This window comes from Cataglyphis hispanica, chromosome 10, assembly GCF_021464435.1.
Source record: "Cataglyphis hispanica isolate Lineage 1 chromosome 10, ULB_Chis1_1.0, whole genome shotgun sequence".
In the NCBI taxonomy this organism is placed as follows: domain Eukaryota; kingdom Metazoa; phylum Arthropoda; class Insecta; order Hymenoptera; family Formicidae; genus Cataglyphis; species Cataglyphis hispanica.
This window is the reverse complement of record NC_065963.1, coordinates 2,657,425-2,678,404: the sequence shown is the minus strand read 5'-3', so window position 1 is coordinate 2,678,404 and position 20,980 is coordinate 2,657,425. Positions and strand designations below refer to the sequence as shown.

Sequence of the window (20,980 nt, the reverse complement as noted above, 5' to 3'; positions counted from 1 at the left end):
GCCAGATGCACAACTAGAATAAATAGTTCGCTCAAGTTCTGCTTCTGTTCTCGCGTCCTGCCAACATGCATCAATCGGTCCAAAGACTTCCGCATTTTCATGGCCTCTCATTGGCTTTGTGTCGATAAATTGTTCGCTCGACGGTAATCGAGATACAAAGAAAGAGAGAGAGAGAAAGAGCTCGAAGCAGAATAGCGATATTTTCCCAAATAACACGATATCGACGACATATGTTTCAGATAAGGGTAAGACGGTCGATCAGGACATGTCGTTGCCCCTGGCACTCTTGGGGAGAGCCGAGATCTTTATGGCACTTAAGGAATACCATTTCGCGTTGGAGGATCTGCGACTGGCCGGCGAGTACGACTTGCCGGATAAATCGATGTAAGTGTTCGCATCTCAATTCATGAAAGCTCGATTTTCAGTGCGAAAAACAATCCATCTGTGCGTGGTAATAACGAAGGAAATGTTGCAGCATGTTTACAAAATTATTTAAAAAATGTATTTAACTGAGTGTTTATTATCTGGAAAAATATGGAAAACCTGGATTATTGTCAGGGATTTCTTTTGTATCTGGAAAAATCAGGAATTCTATTGAGAATGAAATTTTATTGGGATTTGGGAAATTTTTTTTAATTAAATAATTCTTTTTTGATAATTTTATTCTTGTATTGTAGGTAATTACGTATTTAAAATATATTATGAATATATATTTATCTCTCTATTTATATATTCAATATCTAGAAAATATTAAATATGCAATAAATATTTTTTATGTAAATTTTAGTGAGAAAAAAATTAAAATGTTACGCAAGTGAAAAATATTTATTTTACGAAAACTATTCAATTTCTTTCTCAATACAGATCTGACATTTAAAACTTAAATAACTTCGTGTTTTTTTCCTTCCCGAAAAATAAGAAACTAAGAACTTTAAAAAACGCATATAATAAAAAGAACTTATCTTAAAATTAACCAAAAAAAGTCTTTAAAATATTCTCTTTGCCTGAAAATATTTTGAACGAAAATATTTGGAAGAGATCAAGGAATTTATTTACAAAATTTGAGTGGAGACATCCTTGTTCAAGAAATTCGATTCTAAACTGTATCTGCGCATTTTCTTAGACTGACAATGAAGTTACAAACACTGGCTCTTCCCTAAGAAACTAATTCTCGAAGCCGCTTCTGCGACTGTGCATCTCGTCGAATTTCGCGAACGGATTATTTTTTCCTTTTTCATACGGGGATTTATGATACGAGCTCTTTCGTTTTCGCGGCCGCCGCTTCCGGCTGTTATCTATAATTTTCGCGCGCTCGCGAGAGCGCGAATTTTCCGCACACATTCGATGAATTTAATCGCGGATGTGCATGAGCCCGGGCGTACGCCCGTCCGGGACCACCGGCAGCTTCGAACCTCGATATAATATAGCGGGGAGAGGGGGGAGAGGGGAGGGGGCTAAAGGGGGGGGATATACGCGCGCGTACACTTCCTAAAATATTCAGAAGGGATGGGCACTTACCGGGACGTCGACGGCGAACGAAACTGGACTCCGGTTTTAGTCTACCGTCTCTCTCTCTGCGGTAACCAGCCGCTAGGGTTAACCTCGTGAAACCAGTAGCCGTACATGGCTACATGAGCGTTCCTTTGAGTAGATGAACAATAAACATTTAATGCGGCGCTTTTGAGGTCGAGCTGCTCGCGAGTGAGATTTAAATGTTTAAGCGTCCATGAAACTTCACGGAAAAGGCGAGTTACTTAAAATTAGGGAAGGAAGATTTTTTTTTTAAGTTACGCTTGTTCTGATATACTAGACCTGATAAGAAGACATTTTCGGAAATCATTAGAGACGAATTTACAAAAATCGTAAGACGCGGTGTCACTTGATGTTGATACGAGCATTAATTTCCCATATGTTAACAAAGTACTTGAATTTGCAAAAATGACAAATGATCATAGGCATTAGAGTTATTCGATATTTACTTTGGTAAGACTACAAAATAGGACATCCATTTTCAATGACCTTGACATATGCTGTCAAGGTCACGATCCTGAGTAATATCCAAAAGATTTTAGCCGTCGCTTATTATTTATTAAAAAGTTATTGACAATCAAATTGTGCAAAAGAAAAGATTTAAATGCGATAATCTGTATTTTAACATTTGTTACGCGAGGAACATTGCATCTTAACCACGAAAATTCCTACGGTGAGGAGGAGAAGAAACTTGAAGAAATCTTGTTGATTGCGTCATTTGTTTTGGTGAAACAGGGTCAATTTGAGAAATATTTTGAGTAACATTAATGTTGGCAATCTTTTAACTCGCCTTCATGTTGTTTCTCGAATCGGAAAAAGATACGAATCAGCTGATTAGCTGTCACGTACTAAATATTTGCGACACTCCATACGTGACGCGCGTGCGGGGTACTGTTGCGGGTTGAACCGCCATTATACACCAGAGGAAAATATCATAAAATTCCCCACGGCCAAATAATAATGAGGGCAATTTTCTCTACTTTCGATGAAAATCAGCGGGAATAATAATATCTGCTAATAGCTATGAAAAAGAATGAAAAAGGAGAAAGTTTATTAAATTTCCTAAATAATTTAACAAAAAGTTTACAGCGAAAAATTTTTTTTTTTTAATTTTCGGAGTTTATTTATATTTTAACTTTGTATCTTGATCTCTTAATAAAAATCTTCAAAAGTTTAAACAACAGAAGAATATAATTTCATTAAATTTCGGAATCGGGTACTATAAAACTTAAAGGATAGCTTAAAGTTATGAATATTATTAAGGATTTAAATATTATTTAGGAAAAGGAGAAATTTTTGATTAAAGAGAATATTAAAATGATAGATATAAATATTGCAAAATCTCTGAAAGGTTCTTTAAGGCTTGAAAAGAAGTTTTGAATTTTTCATGCATTGTCTCTGCATGATCACATTATAATTCTTGCTGCTATTTCTTGATACTATTTGCTGGAATTTCCGAAATTTCAGTTTTGCTTTAATGATATGCATTCCCCGGCTTATCGATACAGACAAGCATAGTTATCATTGCGTCATTCACGTAGACACGGGTAAGCCGCGCTCATCACCTGGTCAATGGATGTTATGGAGAATCGATAATATAAACAATATGCAAGAGCGAGAGAGCGGGAGTGAGTGAGGGAGCGAGAGAGCGGGAGTGAGTGAGGGAGCGAGAGAGCGGGAGTGAGTGAGGGAGCGAGAGAGCGGGAGTGAGTGAGGGAGCGAGCGAGCGAGCGAGCGGAGTAGCTGTTCTGTCAATTAAAATCGCAACTGAATTAATGACGGATAAATGCAGACATGACGGATTACGCGGAATGAATTTTACCGATCCATTCGGTATCCGTCCCGTAATATGTGTTTCACTAGTATATGAAGGAACGTTCTAATTATAATTACTACAATTATCGACGGATATTCGGAATTCTCAAACGCGCGGATGAATCATTAGAAAGGAATGCACATCAGCGATTGGATATTATCGGAACATTTTTGCCGATTATGTTCAATTGCGCGTTCTCTTAAAAAATATATATATATATATATATATATATATTATAATATAAATTTATTTATATTAATTTATTTTTAACAATTTATTGTATATTTTATATTAATTTATATTAATTTACATTAATATATTATAATTATTTATTATAATAAATAATTATAATATATTAATGTAAATTAATATAAATTAATATAAAATATACAATAAATTGTTAAAAATAAATTAATATAAATATATTATATATTTATATATATATATATATATATATATATAAATTTATTTATATATAAATGATAAAAATATATATAAATTAAAAATTTAAATGAATAAAAAATGTGAAGCATGGAGAGAAAACGCATATAATACACTCGTATGTAACAACGGAAATTATGGGGTTATTCTCACAGAGATTGTCTGGTTGTGAAACGATGTGTTCTCTCTCTCTCGCTCTTCCTCTGCCGCAAAATATGCGAATTTTTACGCGAATCGCTCCCATAAACAAAATAAATGATATTTTACGAAGGGAAGGGACGGCGCCGCATCGCTCGGTTACATGGTAAAATAATGTTTGCAGGGATGACACGTCGGGGAAGCACGAAGCACGTTTGCTTTATCACGAGATAATAGTCATTGCGTTTTATGCGAGTGTAATTGCGAGGGGAATATTTCGCGAGAACAAAGGCAGAGGGAAAGAGCGAAGGCAGAGGATTCCACGGACCCGTATCAAATATCATTTTATAGCCATTTTTATGCCCCGCTCGTTTTTATCCGAATGTCATAGTTAAGAGCCGCAAGAGAGTTGAAAGTTTAAGCAGAAAGGGGGAAAACTCTCTTCAGGACGAAATGCGCCGCGTTGAATTTAAATCGAGCAAAGTGATGCGTAAGATAATGTATTTTCTCTCTCTCTCTCGTCAAAGAGAGATACAAAGATATTCCACGGTGTAATGGCATCTTTAACTTTTTGAAAAGTATTGTTGTAATTATTTACGATAAAAGTGTTAAGTAAATTGAACAAAATTAAGTCGATACGATCCAATAATATCGTCGTAACATTAAAATTATCAAGCAAATAATAAGTAGAAAAAGAAATCAGGTCGATACGATCGAATTTAGCGCGTTTTTTGAAACTATAGTAAAATAGGGGAAAAAACGCGATCGTTGTTGCCGAAAAATAGCCGGAGAAAAATTCCTAGATTTCTCCTTTCGCCTTTTTCACACTCGACGGTTGAAAAATCTGCCGGACGGAACTCGGAGGTAGAAGAGAAGGATAGAGATTGACCAGATACGAGATCGTGCCATCAGCTGGAGATGGAAGCCTCCCCTCCACCTCCCCTTCGAGCTTTCTCGTCGCGCGCGAAATTAGATCGGCCCCTCCCCTACTCCTCCCCCCGATCTCCTCGCGGAGGCAATCCGCGACTGGATAAATCGTGGATACGAGCCACCGGTCGCAATGAACCTGGTTTTTCCTCGGGATTCCCGACCGGACCCGAGTTCTCTCGCTCGGAGAAAAAGAGGCAGATGTTGAACACGACCAGGATGGGGGAGGGGGGGAGGGGGAGGTGAGGAGAGGCAGGCGAGAACACGAGCCGAGCAAGGAAATCTCGTACGTTCGCCCGTCACTTCGGCAAGAAGAATTGCTCCTCGAGCCCGGACTGTGGCACGATTCCTGCAAGGGTTCTGATCCAGATTACGGGAGTGTTCGGGGGATAAGCGACACGATGGGCGACACGACGCGATTATCGGGATAAACATACAGGCGGGAAAATCTGGAGGAATATTTTACATCCGCGAAATTTTGACCGTCGTTTTGGTTACAATAGTAGCAAAAAATTGTCAAGATTTTAAAAAGAAAATATATATTTTTTACGTTCATACTGTTTGAAAAATCAAATAAATAAATCTGACTTATAAAAAGAATTAATTTTTTCAAAATTACAAAATAATGATTTTTAACATCGTAAAAGAAAATAGTTGTAATTAATATATTTCCTAATTTATGACAAAAACTTTTGATCGTGAATATTCCCTGAAATCAACTGCAAGAAATAAAAGAAAAAATAATAAAAAAAAACAGATAATTTGCAAAAAGAGAGACAGACAATATTTTTTTTACAATTTTTAATCAATAACTTTTAAATGAGTAAGTGGATCTAAATCAAGTTTTGCACAAGTATTTATTAGAGTTTCCTTAATATATGCGAAAATTTTTATTTTGTTGATAATATTTTTTTCTTGTCAATAAACAATATTCGATTTTTTATAAGAATCAATACAAATTTTAAACCTAATAATTTCCAAATCGTTCAGAGAATTGTGCTCAAGTTTTGCAGAAAAAAATAGTAAAACAGTGTACAGTGAAATTTTCATGCTTTTGTAAATGTTTCTGACATATGACACATGCATCCTTAAGTATGACGAATTTATTATCGTGTAATTTTAGTTGATTTTCAACTTGGAATAGTAAGATATTCGAAAAAGAAAACCTTTTATTTAAAAAAAAGCGTCCAAAGATTAATATAAAAGGATTCCAAAAACATTTAAAAAAATTCCTTCTATGTAATTTAATTTAATTTTACTAAATGATTTTAAAAAATATAATAAACTTTCTTCTTTCTCATTCTTTTTTTTTATGTTAAGCTGTTAGCAAATATTATTAATCTTGCTGTATTTCTTTTATTTTTTTTTTAGAATAAAATATTTATAATATAGAAGGAGATGAATTATAAGAAAATTACTAAGAATTTTTTTATATCCGAATATATACATTTTTATTGCTAAAGATATTTCTACAAGATTAATGTATATGCAATTATTCTAATGGATATGCAATCATTGTAGATATTGTCAAACAGATAATTAGGAATGTCACTATTTTAACAAGTCTCTTGACCTTTTTTTCGTAAATTACATAAATTAAAAGTTCCTCCTCCGGTGTTTTATTATTCCTTCAATAGACGAGAGAAACGCCTTGCGCTTTGACGGCGGACAATGCAGAAAAGAGATTTAATTATCGAAATAAAGAGAGAGCGGATGGAGGGAGAGATGACGAAAAGCTTCGTAGAACGCTTTCGTGCTCGAGAGATGACGGAAAAATTCTCTCGTCGTTACGAGGGATACAATTTATTAAGCGGGCAGCTAAAAACACATTAGATTTATTGCTCGGAGATTTTACAGAAATAAAATAACGCGCGTACGCAGCGTCGCAGACGCTATCCAAGATAGTCGTGTTGAATTAATGCTACAAGGGTGGAGCTCGGCTCCCTCCCCCGCCGCCGCCCCCCCCACCCTTAAACCTCGGGTAACCTTTAATCCCGCCGCGAAAGCTTTAAATCCGTTAAATGTCTCAAACTTGCGAATCACGAAACGGAGTGGTCGACCGACGGTGGCGATTTTTATTAATTTAAATTGAGGATTAAATATCCTTCGTTTTACTGACGTAGGACTTTTTGAAGGGAAAAAAAAAAGAATAAAAATAAAATTTTCAAAATTATGATGAATTAAATATGTTAATTTATATCAAAAGGATATAAACACATAAATATTGAACTGAGCGCATCAGTGGAGCGATCGCGGGAAAAGCCGATTATCTATCTCCGGGCGCATCGCAAAACATTTTCTCCAAAATCTATCTCGGCAATAAGATCCCCACGTGGCAAGGTGACGCGACGCATTTCCGGGCAAAATGCGGAAGCTCTATGGGCGTCGGCGCAATCTCGCGAGAGTGGATTACCCGTCGATGCGAATTCGAGCGTAGAGAGAGAGAGAGAGAGAGAGAGAGAGAGAGAGAGAGAGAGAGAGAGGGGGAGGGAGGGAGATCGAGAGCACCTTTGGCCAGGCTAATTAATGAAGTAATCGACGTAACCCCGTCTGGATTCTCCTGCTTTGCTTAGTCACGGCTGTGAAGTGGTCTTGTTTCGACGTCGCCGACGCGGCTAGACTACCGTCTAGCATCGCCGTGTGCATCCCAATGACTCGACATTATGTCCGTTGATCAGACAAGCCCTCCGCAATTAACAAGTTCGCGGCGGCGCCGGTTCGGTTTCCACCCCAAATCCGCAGGATATCGCGGAAAATAATGTGAATACGTGAGAGGTATCTCGATAACTCTGTAGCATCACGGTGAGGAGGAAGGGAGGAGTAAGAAAAGGGAGAATTTTGAAAACCTTTTGCTAAACGAAAGACAAAAACGCAAGCCTACGCCTTGGAAAAACAGGGAAAGTTGGAATTTTCAGGGATTTTTTTTTTTTGTATCTGGAGAAATTAGGAAGTCCTTATGTAATTTTATCAGGACTTGGGGAATTTTTTTTTAAATTCTTTGACAACTTTGCTGTTGTAAGTCGGCAAGTTCAAGTGAATTATGTGCTCAAAATATATTATAAATATATATCTATCTCTCTGTTTATATATATTCAATATTTAATAAAATATTGAATATATGCAGTGCACATACTTTATTGTAATTTTTAATTATTAGAATTCAGCAGGATTGGATAAGTTTGTTATTATTATTATTTTTTTTTTAAGTAAAGTTTAAGTTCAATTTAAAGTTAATGTCCCAAAAATTAACTAAGTTTACATTAAAAGTTACTTAAACAAAAATAAACTGAGTTAAAGTTAAAGGATTATTAACTTATTAAAAAGTTAAAAATTAATTATGCAAAACTATATGTTTTTTACATAATTAATCTTTTAATTACACATTTTAAATTAAACTTTTTAAAAAATTATTTATTAAATAAATAATAAAAAGATATCATATACTAAGCCACGTGCACTGAACATACGCTCTATGTGTGCCAAGGAAGGTATTATAACGCATACTTTAGTCGTACTGAATACTGTTTTATGTTTTTATAAAATTTTAACTCGTATAAAAAAAGTTAATAAGTTAAAATTAATACATTTAAAAGTAACTAGTTTAAGTTAAAAGTTAACACGTTTCAAATTAACTAAGTAAAAGTTTAAAGTTATGAACTTTTTAACTTAACTTTTAATTTTTTAACTAGCCAACCCTGGAATTGAACTAGAAAAGCGTGCAATAAAAAAACTTATTTTAGAAAGTACACCAGAAAGATCTTTAAAATATTCTTTTTTTTTAATTTTGAACAAAAATACCTGGAAGATGAAGGAAATTTCAAAAAAGTTTCAAGAATTTTAGAAAATTTTTTTAAAATAGAATTTTAAAATTTTTTAAAATTTGAATAGACACCTTAATAAGATTTCTTTGAATTTCTTTACTACCACAGCTGTTGGATCGAGCTGTTCTTTCGAGAAATCGGTGCCATGAGTCTTGTCACATAGCACGTGACATTTCGCGGGTCTCTCCGCGCGCGAGTGGCCGCACCTCGTTTTCGCGCCCATTGTTGCGGCATTAGTATTGTTATATTAATTGTTACAGCGGAGGGGATTACACTCGCGTATCGTGCATTCGATGCGAATATAATAAAATGGGAATCGGTTGGCCGATATATCATCCGCGTAACGAAGAATAATTGGATACGTTGTAATTAATGGCGCGCGCGCTTTTCGCAGATCTTCGTACCGCATCGCGGCGAGGGGGAGAGAGCGAGAAGGGGAGAGGGGAATGGTAGATACGTTGCGAAAAGCGGGAGAAAATGCGGAGAGGTGGCCCGATGGCCGTATGTGGCCCTCCCTCATCCATGTAGCCGGACCGCAGAGAAAATAGCTGCCGGATCGACCATATTTCTATCCGAGCGTAACGCTGGAAAGAGAAACGTCGCATGCTACTGTACAAACGCTACCTGGCCGCGGGCTAGATTATTTTTGCGGACTACGTTTCGACATTGATACCGACATCGAGCGATCCGATGCAAATAATGTTCTCTGAGAATCGTTCTGTGTCGAACAGGCGATTTGTACAAATGTACCGGGAAATCGATTGAGCGATATTATTTAACGTCGAGAGAGAGAGAGAGAGAGAGAGGATAGACGTATCCACTTGATTAAATTTTTCCGACTTTGAATTCGTTTCATAATTCATGATCTGATGAAACAGTTTCTGTCACGAAAAAAAAATTTGACAGGTAATGTAGTATTATTATTTAATGATTTAATCTTTATCAGTCTATTTCGAAGAAAAAAAAAGTAACGGAGATGTACAGGGTGATTCTAAATAAGTGCGACACAGAAGATGTTTCTTTGCCGAAAATTAAGGTGAGGTCTTTCATGTAAACACACATCCTTATATATGTCCTCCTTCCCTGGAGGAGTTACACTCCTACAAAGGTGAAAGGTGAATTTTTTTTTTCAATTTTTGGACAAGTTAGAAAAATGAAATTTGGTAAACAGTTTTCACTGATAAAAAAATACTTATTAATATTTTTTTTTAATCTTCCCATGTCGTTATAAGGAGATAAAGCTAGCAACCCTTATTCAATTTTTTATAACTTTTTAACAGGCCGGAATGTGATTATCTAAAAATATGCGTTAAAAAGATTTTTTTGCAAGATAGTTATTAAGAATATATATATATATATATATATATATATATATATATATATATATATATATTATCATGCACAGCACAATAATGGCAAAGGTTTTGACTTACGAAAAGTCAAATTTTAGAACGAAAAAAGGAAAAATTCCAAATTTTTTAACTTGTCTAAAATTTAAGAAAAAAATAGAAACAAAAAAAAATAATTTTTATTCTCCTCTTTGTAGAAGTGTAAACTCCTCAGGGAGAGATGTAAGAATATATGTTTATATATCAGAATTTACGACAAAGAATCATCTAAATTTTTCGCACTTATTTAGAACCACTCTTATATTCAAGTATCTTTCTTTTTATAGCGACTACGTTCAGTTTCAACTATATATTATTAGAGAGAATTCTCTGAGATAAATAGAAATATATCCTCATTAAAATCGAACATGCGCTTTCGTCGCGACATATCTAATCTGACCCCCTCCCCCCCTCCCTCGCCCCCCGTCTTATCTCGCGCGTATACACGAGTGATGAATACGTTCTCTATATCTGTCAGGTAAACAGGAGGGCTCGGGATCAGACATGCACGCAGGTTGGATGAGCAACGTCCTCTCTTAACCTCGCAATTACAATGCCGGTCCTGCCCTCATTATCCTATACTGATGCGAAGGGGTGCTTTCAAGAAGATGGCTCATTTTCCCAACCTCCTTCTACCGGCGTATCTCACTTATCTAAATGAACGTGTGCACGGCAGCTTGGAGTCGTCTTCTTTGAAGACACAATTTCTTGTGAAAATATTCTATTCCGCAATTTGTCCCTCATATTTTTTTCATCAAGGATCACCTCTTTCACGGCTATTTAATCATTTTTGTCTTTCACTTTGTACAGATTTTTTTTTTTTTTAATGTAGAAAATATTTTTATTTTATATTTTATTTTATATATTTATTTTATGTTATATATTTATATTTATTTTATATCTTATATTTTTATTTTATTTTATACTTTATATTTTATATTATTTATTTTATATTATTTTATATAATTATTTATTTTATATAAATATTTCAATTAATTGACAGTTGTAGTTAAAATAAATGTGACGTAATTGTAGAGATGAATAATTTAATTTGAGTTATAGAGTTAGCTGTTTGAACACTCGGTCGTGTATATAAGAAATGAAACACAAGGAGTGAGAAAATGACTATTCACCTCCAGCGACATTTAATATTACGATAAGAGAGAGCAACAGCACTATCAGTGTCGTCGATTAATCTTGCGAGAATATTGCTCCCTTCAGAACGATTCCTGATGTCGCGACATTAAAATTCAAATCCCTGCCATTTTATTTAAGAGCGTCCGTTAGTATTTTCAATTACGTTTATGCCCGTCAAAATTCGCTGATGACGAAACTCGTAATAGGATCAATTGAAAGTTCAAACAGTCGTTGGCTTTAATTGGGCGATCTTCCTCGCTGATGGCTCGATGCACGTTTTCCTATCAAAATTTTCCATCGATTTTTTTTTCCCCGACCAAATATCTGCTTCGTGTAATTTGTCCCTTCCCCCCCCCCTCCCCCCTCGGAAGCCACAAGGAGACTAGTTTTCAATGTGATCGATAGTCCGGTGGTGGTCGCCGCGAGTTTCAAAGCGTGAAATAATGCTTTGGTCGAAAAAGGTCACCTCAATTAGCCTTAAGGGCTTCTTACGAAGCTCACGATTAGAGTTTAAACGGCCAGGATATATATATATATATATATATATATATATATATATATATATATATATATATACATGTGTGCGTGTGTGTGTGTGTAATGCCACAGCAATTCTGGTTCTTGCGGACAAAGTGTACCGTTTAAACAGACTGCCACGGAATTTCGCCACGCTCACCACGGTAAGAAATTTAATATCCGCGTCTGAGAAGGATTATTTAAAATGCCCGCTGGCTATGTTATCGGTAAAAAAGTTGTCAAGTAAACCATACCCTCGTGTTACCTTCACGTCAATCCCCGGATTGCTCAGAGTCGGTTGATAGGCAGCCCTGCTCCTGCCACCTCCTCCCCCGCCCCTCGGCGGATTTTTCAAGAATGATATAATAAAGTTATTCGTGACATTTATTGATTATTTATCAATTCTTTCTCTACTCTCGCACAAAATGTGAAACCATCTTTATGTGAATGTGAAATGTAAATTACACGTCGATGAATTATATTATAAAATAAAAATTATACAGAAATAAATATATAAAATAATTATATAAAAATAAATTATATAAAAATTGTACAAAATTATATAAATATAAATATATAAAATAATTATATAAAAATAAATAGATATTAAATAAAAGTCACACGCGACAACTGACAAGTATCATAAATTTCTAATGGATAATCTCAGGAAAAAAATTTCTTTAAAAATTTATTATTTAAATTTTAACAAAAAAAAAAAACAGACAATGATATTTATAGTTTGATCAGGACATTGAACGAAGTCGAATACGTCGCACGGCATTATGCGGAATTGTCTCTCGCTCGCGGTTGTCTCGAGAATGCCATTACGTCTACAACGATGAAGCCATTACGGTGAGGCAAATATACGTCGAGAGTATTTTTCTATCGGCGAGCGAAGCGTCTTTCTAAGCGTCAACAAGATGGGCGACGTCGAAGAGAAGGCGATGAGTTCCAATCGATTGCCACTTGTCATTCGCATATTCGTAGCTGTTCCACTCATCCGCCGAACAAAGCGTGCGCGCCTAACGTGTACGTTCCGAGAGGAGTGCGGGAAAAAGACGAGGGTAGGAGGGAGAGAGAGAGCGGGAGAAAAAGAGAGAGAAGGAATCAATAAAAGCATTTACTCTACCCTCAAAAGAACGGGTGGTAGAAGGAGAGTGGAAGGAGAGAGAGTCGGAACGAAAGAGCGAACAGGCTGGCGATAATGAACAGGAGGAGAGAAGGTGAGAAGGATGAAGAGAGAAAGGAAGAGAGAGAGAGAGAGAGAGACACAGACTCCAGTATCAGAGGACACAACGATGCGGAGAAAGAGGGAACGAGAGGACGAACGCGCGCGCCAACTCCGTTTTGATTTCATCCGATAGGTTCGCAATAACAGTGCAAATTATTATTCCGCTCCCGTCCACATCGATCGATATGTCGCTCTCGATCCTATATATTGCACGGCTATGATCTGGAAACCGACACCGCCGACCTTCCCTACCGAGTAACCCCGCGGAATTAACCCAGGCAAAGCAGGACGCAGCACGGTCGAGAGGGGTGGGTGACCACGAGGAGACAGAAAGAGAAAGAGAGAGAGAGAGAGAGAGAGAGAGAAAGACAGAAATTCCCAAAGTGAGTGTTCATGGAGCAGAAAAATATCGACAGATCGTGCGCGCGCACACACACACACACACGCACACACACATATGTGCAAAGAACGATGCTTTTAATAACCGATAATATTTAATGTGCGCCAAATTCAATTTATAAGAAAAACAGAGCTACGCTGTTTCTCCTCCATCGTCGAGATTCGACGATCGTCGGAGATGGACAGGTGGGGGTGATTCTGCGGCGGCCGCAAAAATCGCGAAAGTGTAATCGGCGCCTCGCCGGTCCGTTCCTTCCTCGCGCGACGTAAAAAAAAAAGAAAACAAATTTTTTCCCCGGTTTATTTGCCGACAATACCGTCCGAAATCGTGGGACGTTATACCGGCGTTATTTACCCCCCCCCCTTCCCTCCCCTCCCCTCCTATCCGAACATCGCCGATATTACGTCATTGCGCGTCGCAACGAGCCGGAAAATCGGAGAGCGTGCTTCTTTTGACGTTTCAATGGCTCTCTCCGTCAAAAATTGTAACTCGAGTGACCGTTTCGGGAGAAAATTGTTTGCAAGATCTGATATTTTTTTCAGGTACAAATACACACGACGATGTTTCAATTTTTTTATTTCAATTATTATTTCGAATGGATTTAATTAAAGAAAATTCAGAGAGCTCGATTACAAAAGTGCATATCGGAATAATGTCCTATCGTGGCCGTATTGTATATTTTCTATAATTATTAACTAGAAGCGATATGCTTAAAATCCGACACGCGACACCGCGGGAATCCGCACACGGGCGAGTGAATGTCCTATCGTATCGCGCCCGTGTATCACAAAGGTAACGCGCGAATTTATCCCGATACCAACCATCGTTACAATAGTGGGATGAGTGACGGTGCGCTCTGACGTTCCAAGCCAGAAAAATATTGAAAAATTGACGTACGCGCGCTGGCTACGAGCCTGTTGCTCTCTGTGTGTGTTTAATAATGGATAATATTTGATACCAGATCCGCCGCCCCTCCCCTCCCCTCCCCTCCCACCGCCCCGCCCCCGAGCGGATATCATCGGATGCCCATTCGTCAGCGCCATTCGCCCCGCGCGCGCGAGAAAGTTTTATAGCAAAAATCAAAAATATAATAAAATAATCCCTCTCACAGAGTCCATTAAACCGCATCTTTCGTAGATTAAAAATTTTGCGTCAATATATAGGGTGTTTCTAAATAAGTGCGAGAAATTTTAGGAGATGATTCTTTGTCGAAAATTAAGGAGGGTCTTACGTACGAAAATATATTTCTATATTTTTCTCTGAGGAGTTACACTCCTTTAAAGAGAGGGGATGAAAATTAGGTTCTTATTATAATTTTAAATTGTTTTTTGTTCCATTTTTTCCATTTACTACAATTTTGTTTTGCTTGCTGTTTTTATTCTAAAATTTAATTTCTCGTAACATGTTTATATGAAAGACCACTTCCTCCTCTTTAATTTTTGAAAAAGAATCATCTAAAATTTTTCGCATTTTTTTTTTAGAAACACCCTGTATATTAATACATGCATATTAATCTATAACATACTTATATTATTTCGTTTTATATTATATATTGCTTTATATGTGTAGTGCCTTATATTTAAAACTGAATAGATATTGGAAGAGAATTCTTTTATTAGCGAAGAATATAGATTTTGCAAGAGAGAAAATTTGGGAAAGATTTTAACGGAGACAAGAAAGTGGAACGAATATAATGGATTTCCAGCGATAAAATAGCACAGCTATTTATATTAATACGCAGTTTTTTTTTTTTTACATAGCGAGTATCACGAGAATTCACGTTTACCTCTTTTTTTCATGACGCTATAATAAAGATACTAATTTCCTTTCTCATTTAAAATTATGTTTACCCAACGACTTTTGATCTACTCACTTGATTTTATTCGTAGTTATCGGCTTCCTTTCGCGGACTAAATCACATCGTCGTGAAATAACGATAAGTCACTAATTATTCGTGGCATTAGACTTTAATATATTGACATATTTTATACCGTCATTATCATAGGCATATATTTATCGCACGTGTTATTCGTCGCGAAAGAATGTGTCTGGCGCAAAAATGGGAATAATTTTCTGGGCATCGAGACAATAAATTATCCTTGGTCGCAGAGAATAGCGTGCGATCTCGTGTCCCTTCTTTGATCGAAATTAATATTGCAATTTCCAACCGACTCTCTACGCCGCATTTCCCTCTTTTCTTTTTACATTTGTCACTAAACTGCGCGCTTTCGCCACGATTTATACATCGTTGTTTCCTTCGGTTTGCAAGAAATTTACGTACACGCAGCGGCAAGTTGCAGTTTCGCAGTCGCGTTTTCTTCAACAATAATTCTCGCGCCCTTCAGATTTAATACAAACCAATAAAAATCGCTCGTTTGTCATTTTTTTTTTTCGCATATAATAAATATTTTTAGTCTTATATTTTATTCAGATTTTTCCTCGTTATTCAAGCGTATTTAAAAAGTATTTATGCAATATTTTTTTCACTGACATTTTTTTTTTTGATAAAGCATTATCGATGAACTTGCAATACTTCCATGGAGCTTTTCAATTATGAATATCTACTACGTACATATTTCTCTCTCCATCGATCTCTGAATATGCACGTATATATACGATGATCTTTGTATGGTGCTTACGTCACATGAAACGTTGTATCGTGTAGACCGAATATGTATTTCGTGTACACGGAAGGAGGATATCTCTCTATGATAGTGGCGAAACTGTAGTATTTGCGTCTACTTCGTGAAACTCGAGAAGATAGTAATTTGAAGCTATCGTCGAGGGGGTTTGGCGAGCGAGTGTTTATTCCGGAAGTGCGTATCCGCGCCGCGTCGGGACACGTACGCGGAATATTCATAACGTACTTGCGCCTTCTCACCATTCGTTGCAAATGACTTGCAAATGTTTCGCTATCACAATAGCGAGCCTCGTGCGAAGCTCGCTTTAAACTCGGCTAATGAGTGATAAGAGACGGAGCAACGACAGATACATACATAGAGCGAACGGCCGGAGAACTATTGGAGATCTCTGTATTTATTTATTATTTATGTTCTTTGTTGTCATTACAGGCAGGAGCTTCGGCGAAGGAGGGAGGAGTGCGAATGTTTCTTGAGAGTCAACGAGAAATCTCTGACGCCGGTCGATCTCGCCAATAACGTTGACAAGGTGACTCGATTAATCTTGAATGAAGAAAAAGGTATGTTGCATTCTTATGGCGTGCATATATTAGGGTGTTTCTAAATAAGTGCGGGAAATTTTGGGAGAATTCAGATGATTCTTTGTCGAAAATTAAGGCGTCTCATATAAAATATATTTCTACATCCCTCCTCCCTGAGGAGTTCCTTCAAACGAGAAGGTAAAAATTAGTTGTTGTTTCTTTTTTTTTTTAAATTATAAGTTTGTGTTATTTTTGTTCCATTTGTTTCCATTTACTATAATTTTATTTTACTTGCTTTTTTTATTCTAAATATATCTCAACTTCTCGTTCAAAAGCTCGAAACTTATGCCATTTAGCACTGATGCTGAGCAGTTTTTTTTTTTAAACTTGATTTTATGAAAAAAATAAAAGAAGTAAAAAAGCTTCTAAAGGAATCAAGCTTACTAAAAAATTGAATAGGGATTATTAGTTTCATCCCCTTATAATGATACGGAAGATTAAAAAAATATTAATAAGTATTTCTACCTTTCCACTAATGGAAAATATCAAATTTCATTTTTCTAACTTTGTCCAAAATTTGAAAAAGGAAATTTTTTAAATTTAATTTTCACCCTTCCCTTTTGGAGGAGTGTAACTCCTCAGGGAACAATATTTAGGAATATATGTTTATACGAAAAACCTTCCTTAATTTTTGCCAAAAAAAATCACCTCTTAAAACTTTTTCGCATTTTAGAAACGTCCTGTATATATTTATATTATAATAGAAATTTGTTACAAATATTTTTCTTTTATATTAAAAAAAAAATAAGATCGTGTAACGCATGCGTTACGTCTTAGTTCAAAATGACGTTAGAATTTTTGAAAAAAATCAGCCAAATCATACGAGTCTAGTTTGATATTTAAGTTATTGATTTTCCTTTAAAATCATCTTCTGACATATTATTGAGAATCGTAATCGGCCATGATACTGTTACGTAAGACATGTTATGTTATCATGAATGCGGTTGTGAGTGTAATCAGAAGGGATAACAAGAGATTAGCAAGATTGGCGTCAATATCGTTACCGGCGCGATCACATATAAGAGAGAGAGAGAGAGAGAGAGAGAGAGAGAGAGGGATAAATAAAGATAGAGAGAGATATGAAGAGGTCGAGAGATCTGCAATAAAGGAGTAATAATGTCGCGTGCGCAATACCTACTCTCGCAATACCTACCCTATCCCTTCTCTGTCTCCGACTGTATCCGACTTGAAAATGCAGGAACCATTCTCAGATTATGCGCTTCTCGGTATTGTCTTGTGTCTATTGACTGCCTCTTAGAGCTGTGCTAGAGACGGGGTCATCTCCTCGGGATATGTCATTTTCGAACACGCCGAGTGGAATAAGGAGTATCCCGCCGCTGGAGAGAGAGAGAGAGAGAGAGAGAGAGAGAGAACGGCAAGATTTCTATATATACATATAATAAGAATTATATATTTTAATTATTATTTATTATAATAAACAATTATTATCTTATAGTCGTTCGATATACATTATCAAGAAGTTGCATAAAAATTCCGACACATTATTGTCTGAATTTTTAGATCTTGAGAGAAATTTCAGGCAATCTGTTCTCAATCATCAGAGTCGTTCTCCTAAAAATTCCGGAGAGCGTGTCCGAAAATTCAGATTATCATCAATTTCAGAGACTCTGTCTGAAGTTTCTTTTCTCCTCGCAACTTACGCTGTCGTGTGTCGCGAAGCGACGACGATATTATCGGCAAGCGAAAGCGGATGATATCGGATGACGAACGCGAATCAAGATCGTTCGGAAGGGGACTGCGAGGACGGATGTGCGTTTACGGATGCGGCGGAGATTATTACACACGCACGTCTATATACGCGTATACGGAAAGAGGGAAGCGCGCGCGCGCGACGAGGACACACAATCGCGACATCAGCTGGTACATACTCGATAATTCGAGTCGCGAATGCTCGATTATACGCGGGAACCGCGTCTCTCCTTGAGTTAATTACACACACGCACTCGCCGAATACACCTGCCGATGTGGACCCCGCGCGTCCTTTACGTCGCGTTCAATCCGCCGTGTGTCATAAACACACGCGACGGAAGAAAGATAGAGAGAGAGAGTGAGGGGGCAGTGCGATGAATCAGGCACGTATTCTTCGCGGAAATTCTGCCTGGCGCGCGCGGGGTGACTTTGCGAACGATATCGAGTTTTCGCCCCCGCCCCCCTCCGTTTTCGTCGTCGTAGAAGTCGTCGTGGCATTGTCGGCGAAAATCCTATTCAGAAGCCGGCGTGGCGGCAAGCGCGATTCCCGCGTCGCACAAAAGCCACGTCCTCCTCCCTCCCTCCCCTCGCCCTCCCCTCGCCCCCTCGCCCGCAAAATATGTGATTCGCGAAGCCCGGCTTAAGACCCGCGCCGTGACGTCGCGTAAACTTGCATTCTCACCGTCTTCAATTCGCATTTCTCCGCCAGCCACTCTCCGGATAGATTTAACTTTATTCCTCCGCATCAAACCGCGTCTCTCTTCTCCCACCATTTTTCGCCGCAACAATCTCTCTTCTCTCCCCCGCCTCCCCACCCGCCCATCCACCCCCAACTCCCGCTGGTCTTCTCGCGCGATTTAACCGCGATCAGAGTGGAGGAGTATTCATTGCGGCTCTGAAGATATGTCGATTGCGAAAATTGCGATGATTTATCGCGAACGATTGTTGCGCGGTCTTGATAAAAATGGTATTTATACTGTACAATAATAGGGGCGCGCAAAAGGGGGAGAAGAGTAGTTTGAAAAATGATTATGTACGTCCGCGGTATATCCAGCTCGAATCAGGTGGCGCCGAACAGTCTACTTGTCTCGCGTGCTTGATAAAGATTTGATAACGCTTTATCCCAAGATCTGGAAATGTGGATTTGAGTGACTCATCTTCATTTAGAACGCGCTTATATACATTGTAAAAAATTTTTCAAACATTTAGATACGTTTTTATCTGAATTTTCAGAGACGAATGTCTGAGAGAAATTTCAGACAATCTGTCTTGTCCATCAGTTGTTTCTCTGAAGGTTCAGAAGAAGCTGTCCGAAAATTGAAGGATGTCTGAAAATTCAGGCAGCGTATCTGCAAATTGTTTTGTCTAGTAGTTTGTCAGTTTTTTTCCAGTGTTTCAATTCGTTTGAAAATTCTCTAAAATTTCAGGCACATTTTTTTTGTCTGAATTTTCCGAATGTCCGAGACAAATTTCCAACAATCTATTTTAATCATCAGTGTCGTGTTTCTGAAAGTTCAGGAGAGTCTGAAAATTGAAGGTTTCTGAAAATTTAGACATTGTGTTTGTAAAATTCTCTAAAATTCAGACATATTTTGGTCTGAATTTTCAGATCTGAATGCCCGAGAAAAATTTCAGACAATCTGTCTAATCGAGAGTCGTTTTTTAAAAACCCAGAAGAGTGTTTCTGAAAATTGAAGCGTGTCTGAAAATTCAGACAGTGCGTCTGAAAAAGAAACTGCAGAGACTTTATTTAAAGTTTCAGTCAGTCTTTGGTACAATGTTCCAACTCAAGCTCGTTCAAGAATTTTCTAAAGATTCAAACACATTTTTGTCTGAATTTTTGGGTATCGGACAGAAATTTCAGACAATCTGTCTTAATCATCAGAATCATTTTCCTGAAAGTTCAGAATAATGTGTTTCAAAATTAAAATATGTCCGAAAATTGAAGGGTGTCTGAAAATTCAGACATTGTGTTCGCAAAATTCCCAAAAAAAACACATTTTGATCTGATTTTTTTTTAAATCTGCGTGTCCGAGAGAAACTTCAGACAATCTATCTTGATCATCGGAGTCAGTTTTTCCGAAAGTTCAGAGTGTGTCTGAAAATTCACACAGTGTTTGAGAAAAAGCAGCAGACACTTGGTGTATGTGTGTCTTCATTTATTTTTCTTTTTAATTTTCCAAGTCATAGCTCTTTCGATGTTTTCACGTTGCTCTCGCATGCTCAAGCACGAGAACCGCGTTCGTCTTCTTGCGGCGCGGATCGCACAGTTCATAATTCCAGTCGCGGAAGCCTCCGAGGGGAGGCAGAGCAAAACTCTGTTACAGGAGTCCGTTTCACAATTACTCCTCGATATCTTATCGACTCACGCTCGCCGCTCTTACCGCGAATGATGCGTCTAACCGCGTTCGCGTTCGTTTCATTTGTTCCCGAAGAAGCTGCCTCGTCGTCGTGGTCGTCGATGGGAGCTAGAGGAAACGACATCATGGGGAACGGTGGGCCGGGGGCGAGGGGAGGGGAGAGGGGGAGAATAGCAAATTGAATACCGCGGAAGCGTGTCCGGGCGAAGCTCCGGGCTCCCTCTGCGGAAAACGACACCGTGTCTCCCCGCTCTTTCTCTCCATCTCTCTTTCTCCCCTCTTCCGAGATCGATCGGGGAATCGAGTTATCGGCCTCAGTAGATCGAGCGTACCTGCGCCGCGTTA

At 37.7% G+C, this 20,980-nt stretch overlaps 1 protein-coding gene across 5 annotated transcripts in view; it reads left to right on the top strand.

The window, feature by feature from the left end:
• Nucleotides 1–20,980, top strand: part of LOC126852532 (SET and MYND domain-containing protein 4) — a 139,264-nt gene that overhangs the window by 90,304 nt on the left and 27,980 nt on the right. For 4 of the 5 annotated variants that reach the window (XR_007687838.1, XM_050597426.1, XM_050597427.1 and 1 more), the window contains 2 exons: nucleotides 240–384; nucleotides 16,417–16,544. Coding sequence is in view for 4 of the 5 variants with exons in the window: in XM_050597426.1 (XP_050453383.1) it covers nucleotides 240–384; nucleotides 16,417–16,544 (273 nt within the window). In the remaining variant the exon portion in view is untranslated. Of the gene's footprint in view, nucleotides 1–53; nucleotides 144–239; nucleotides 385–16,416; nucleotides 16,545–20,980 lie in introns of those variants that run through there. The other variant, XM_050597428.1, reaches the window with a different exon arrangement.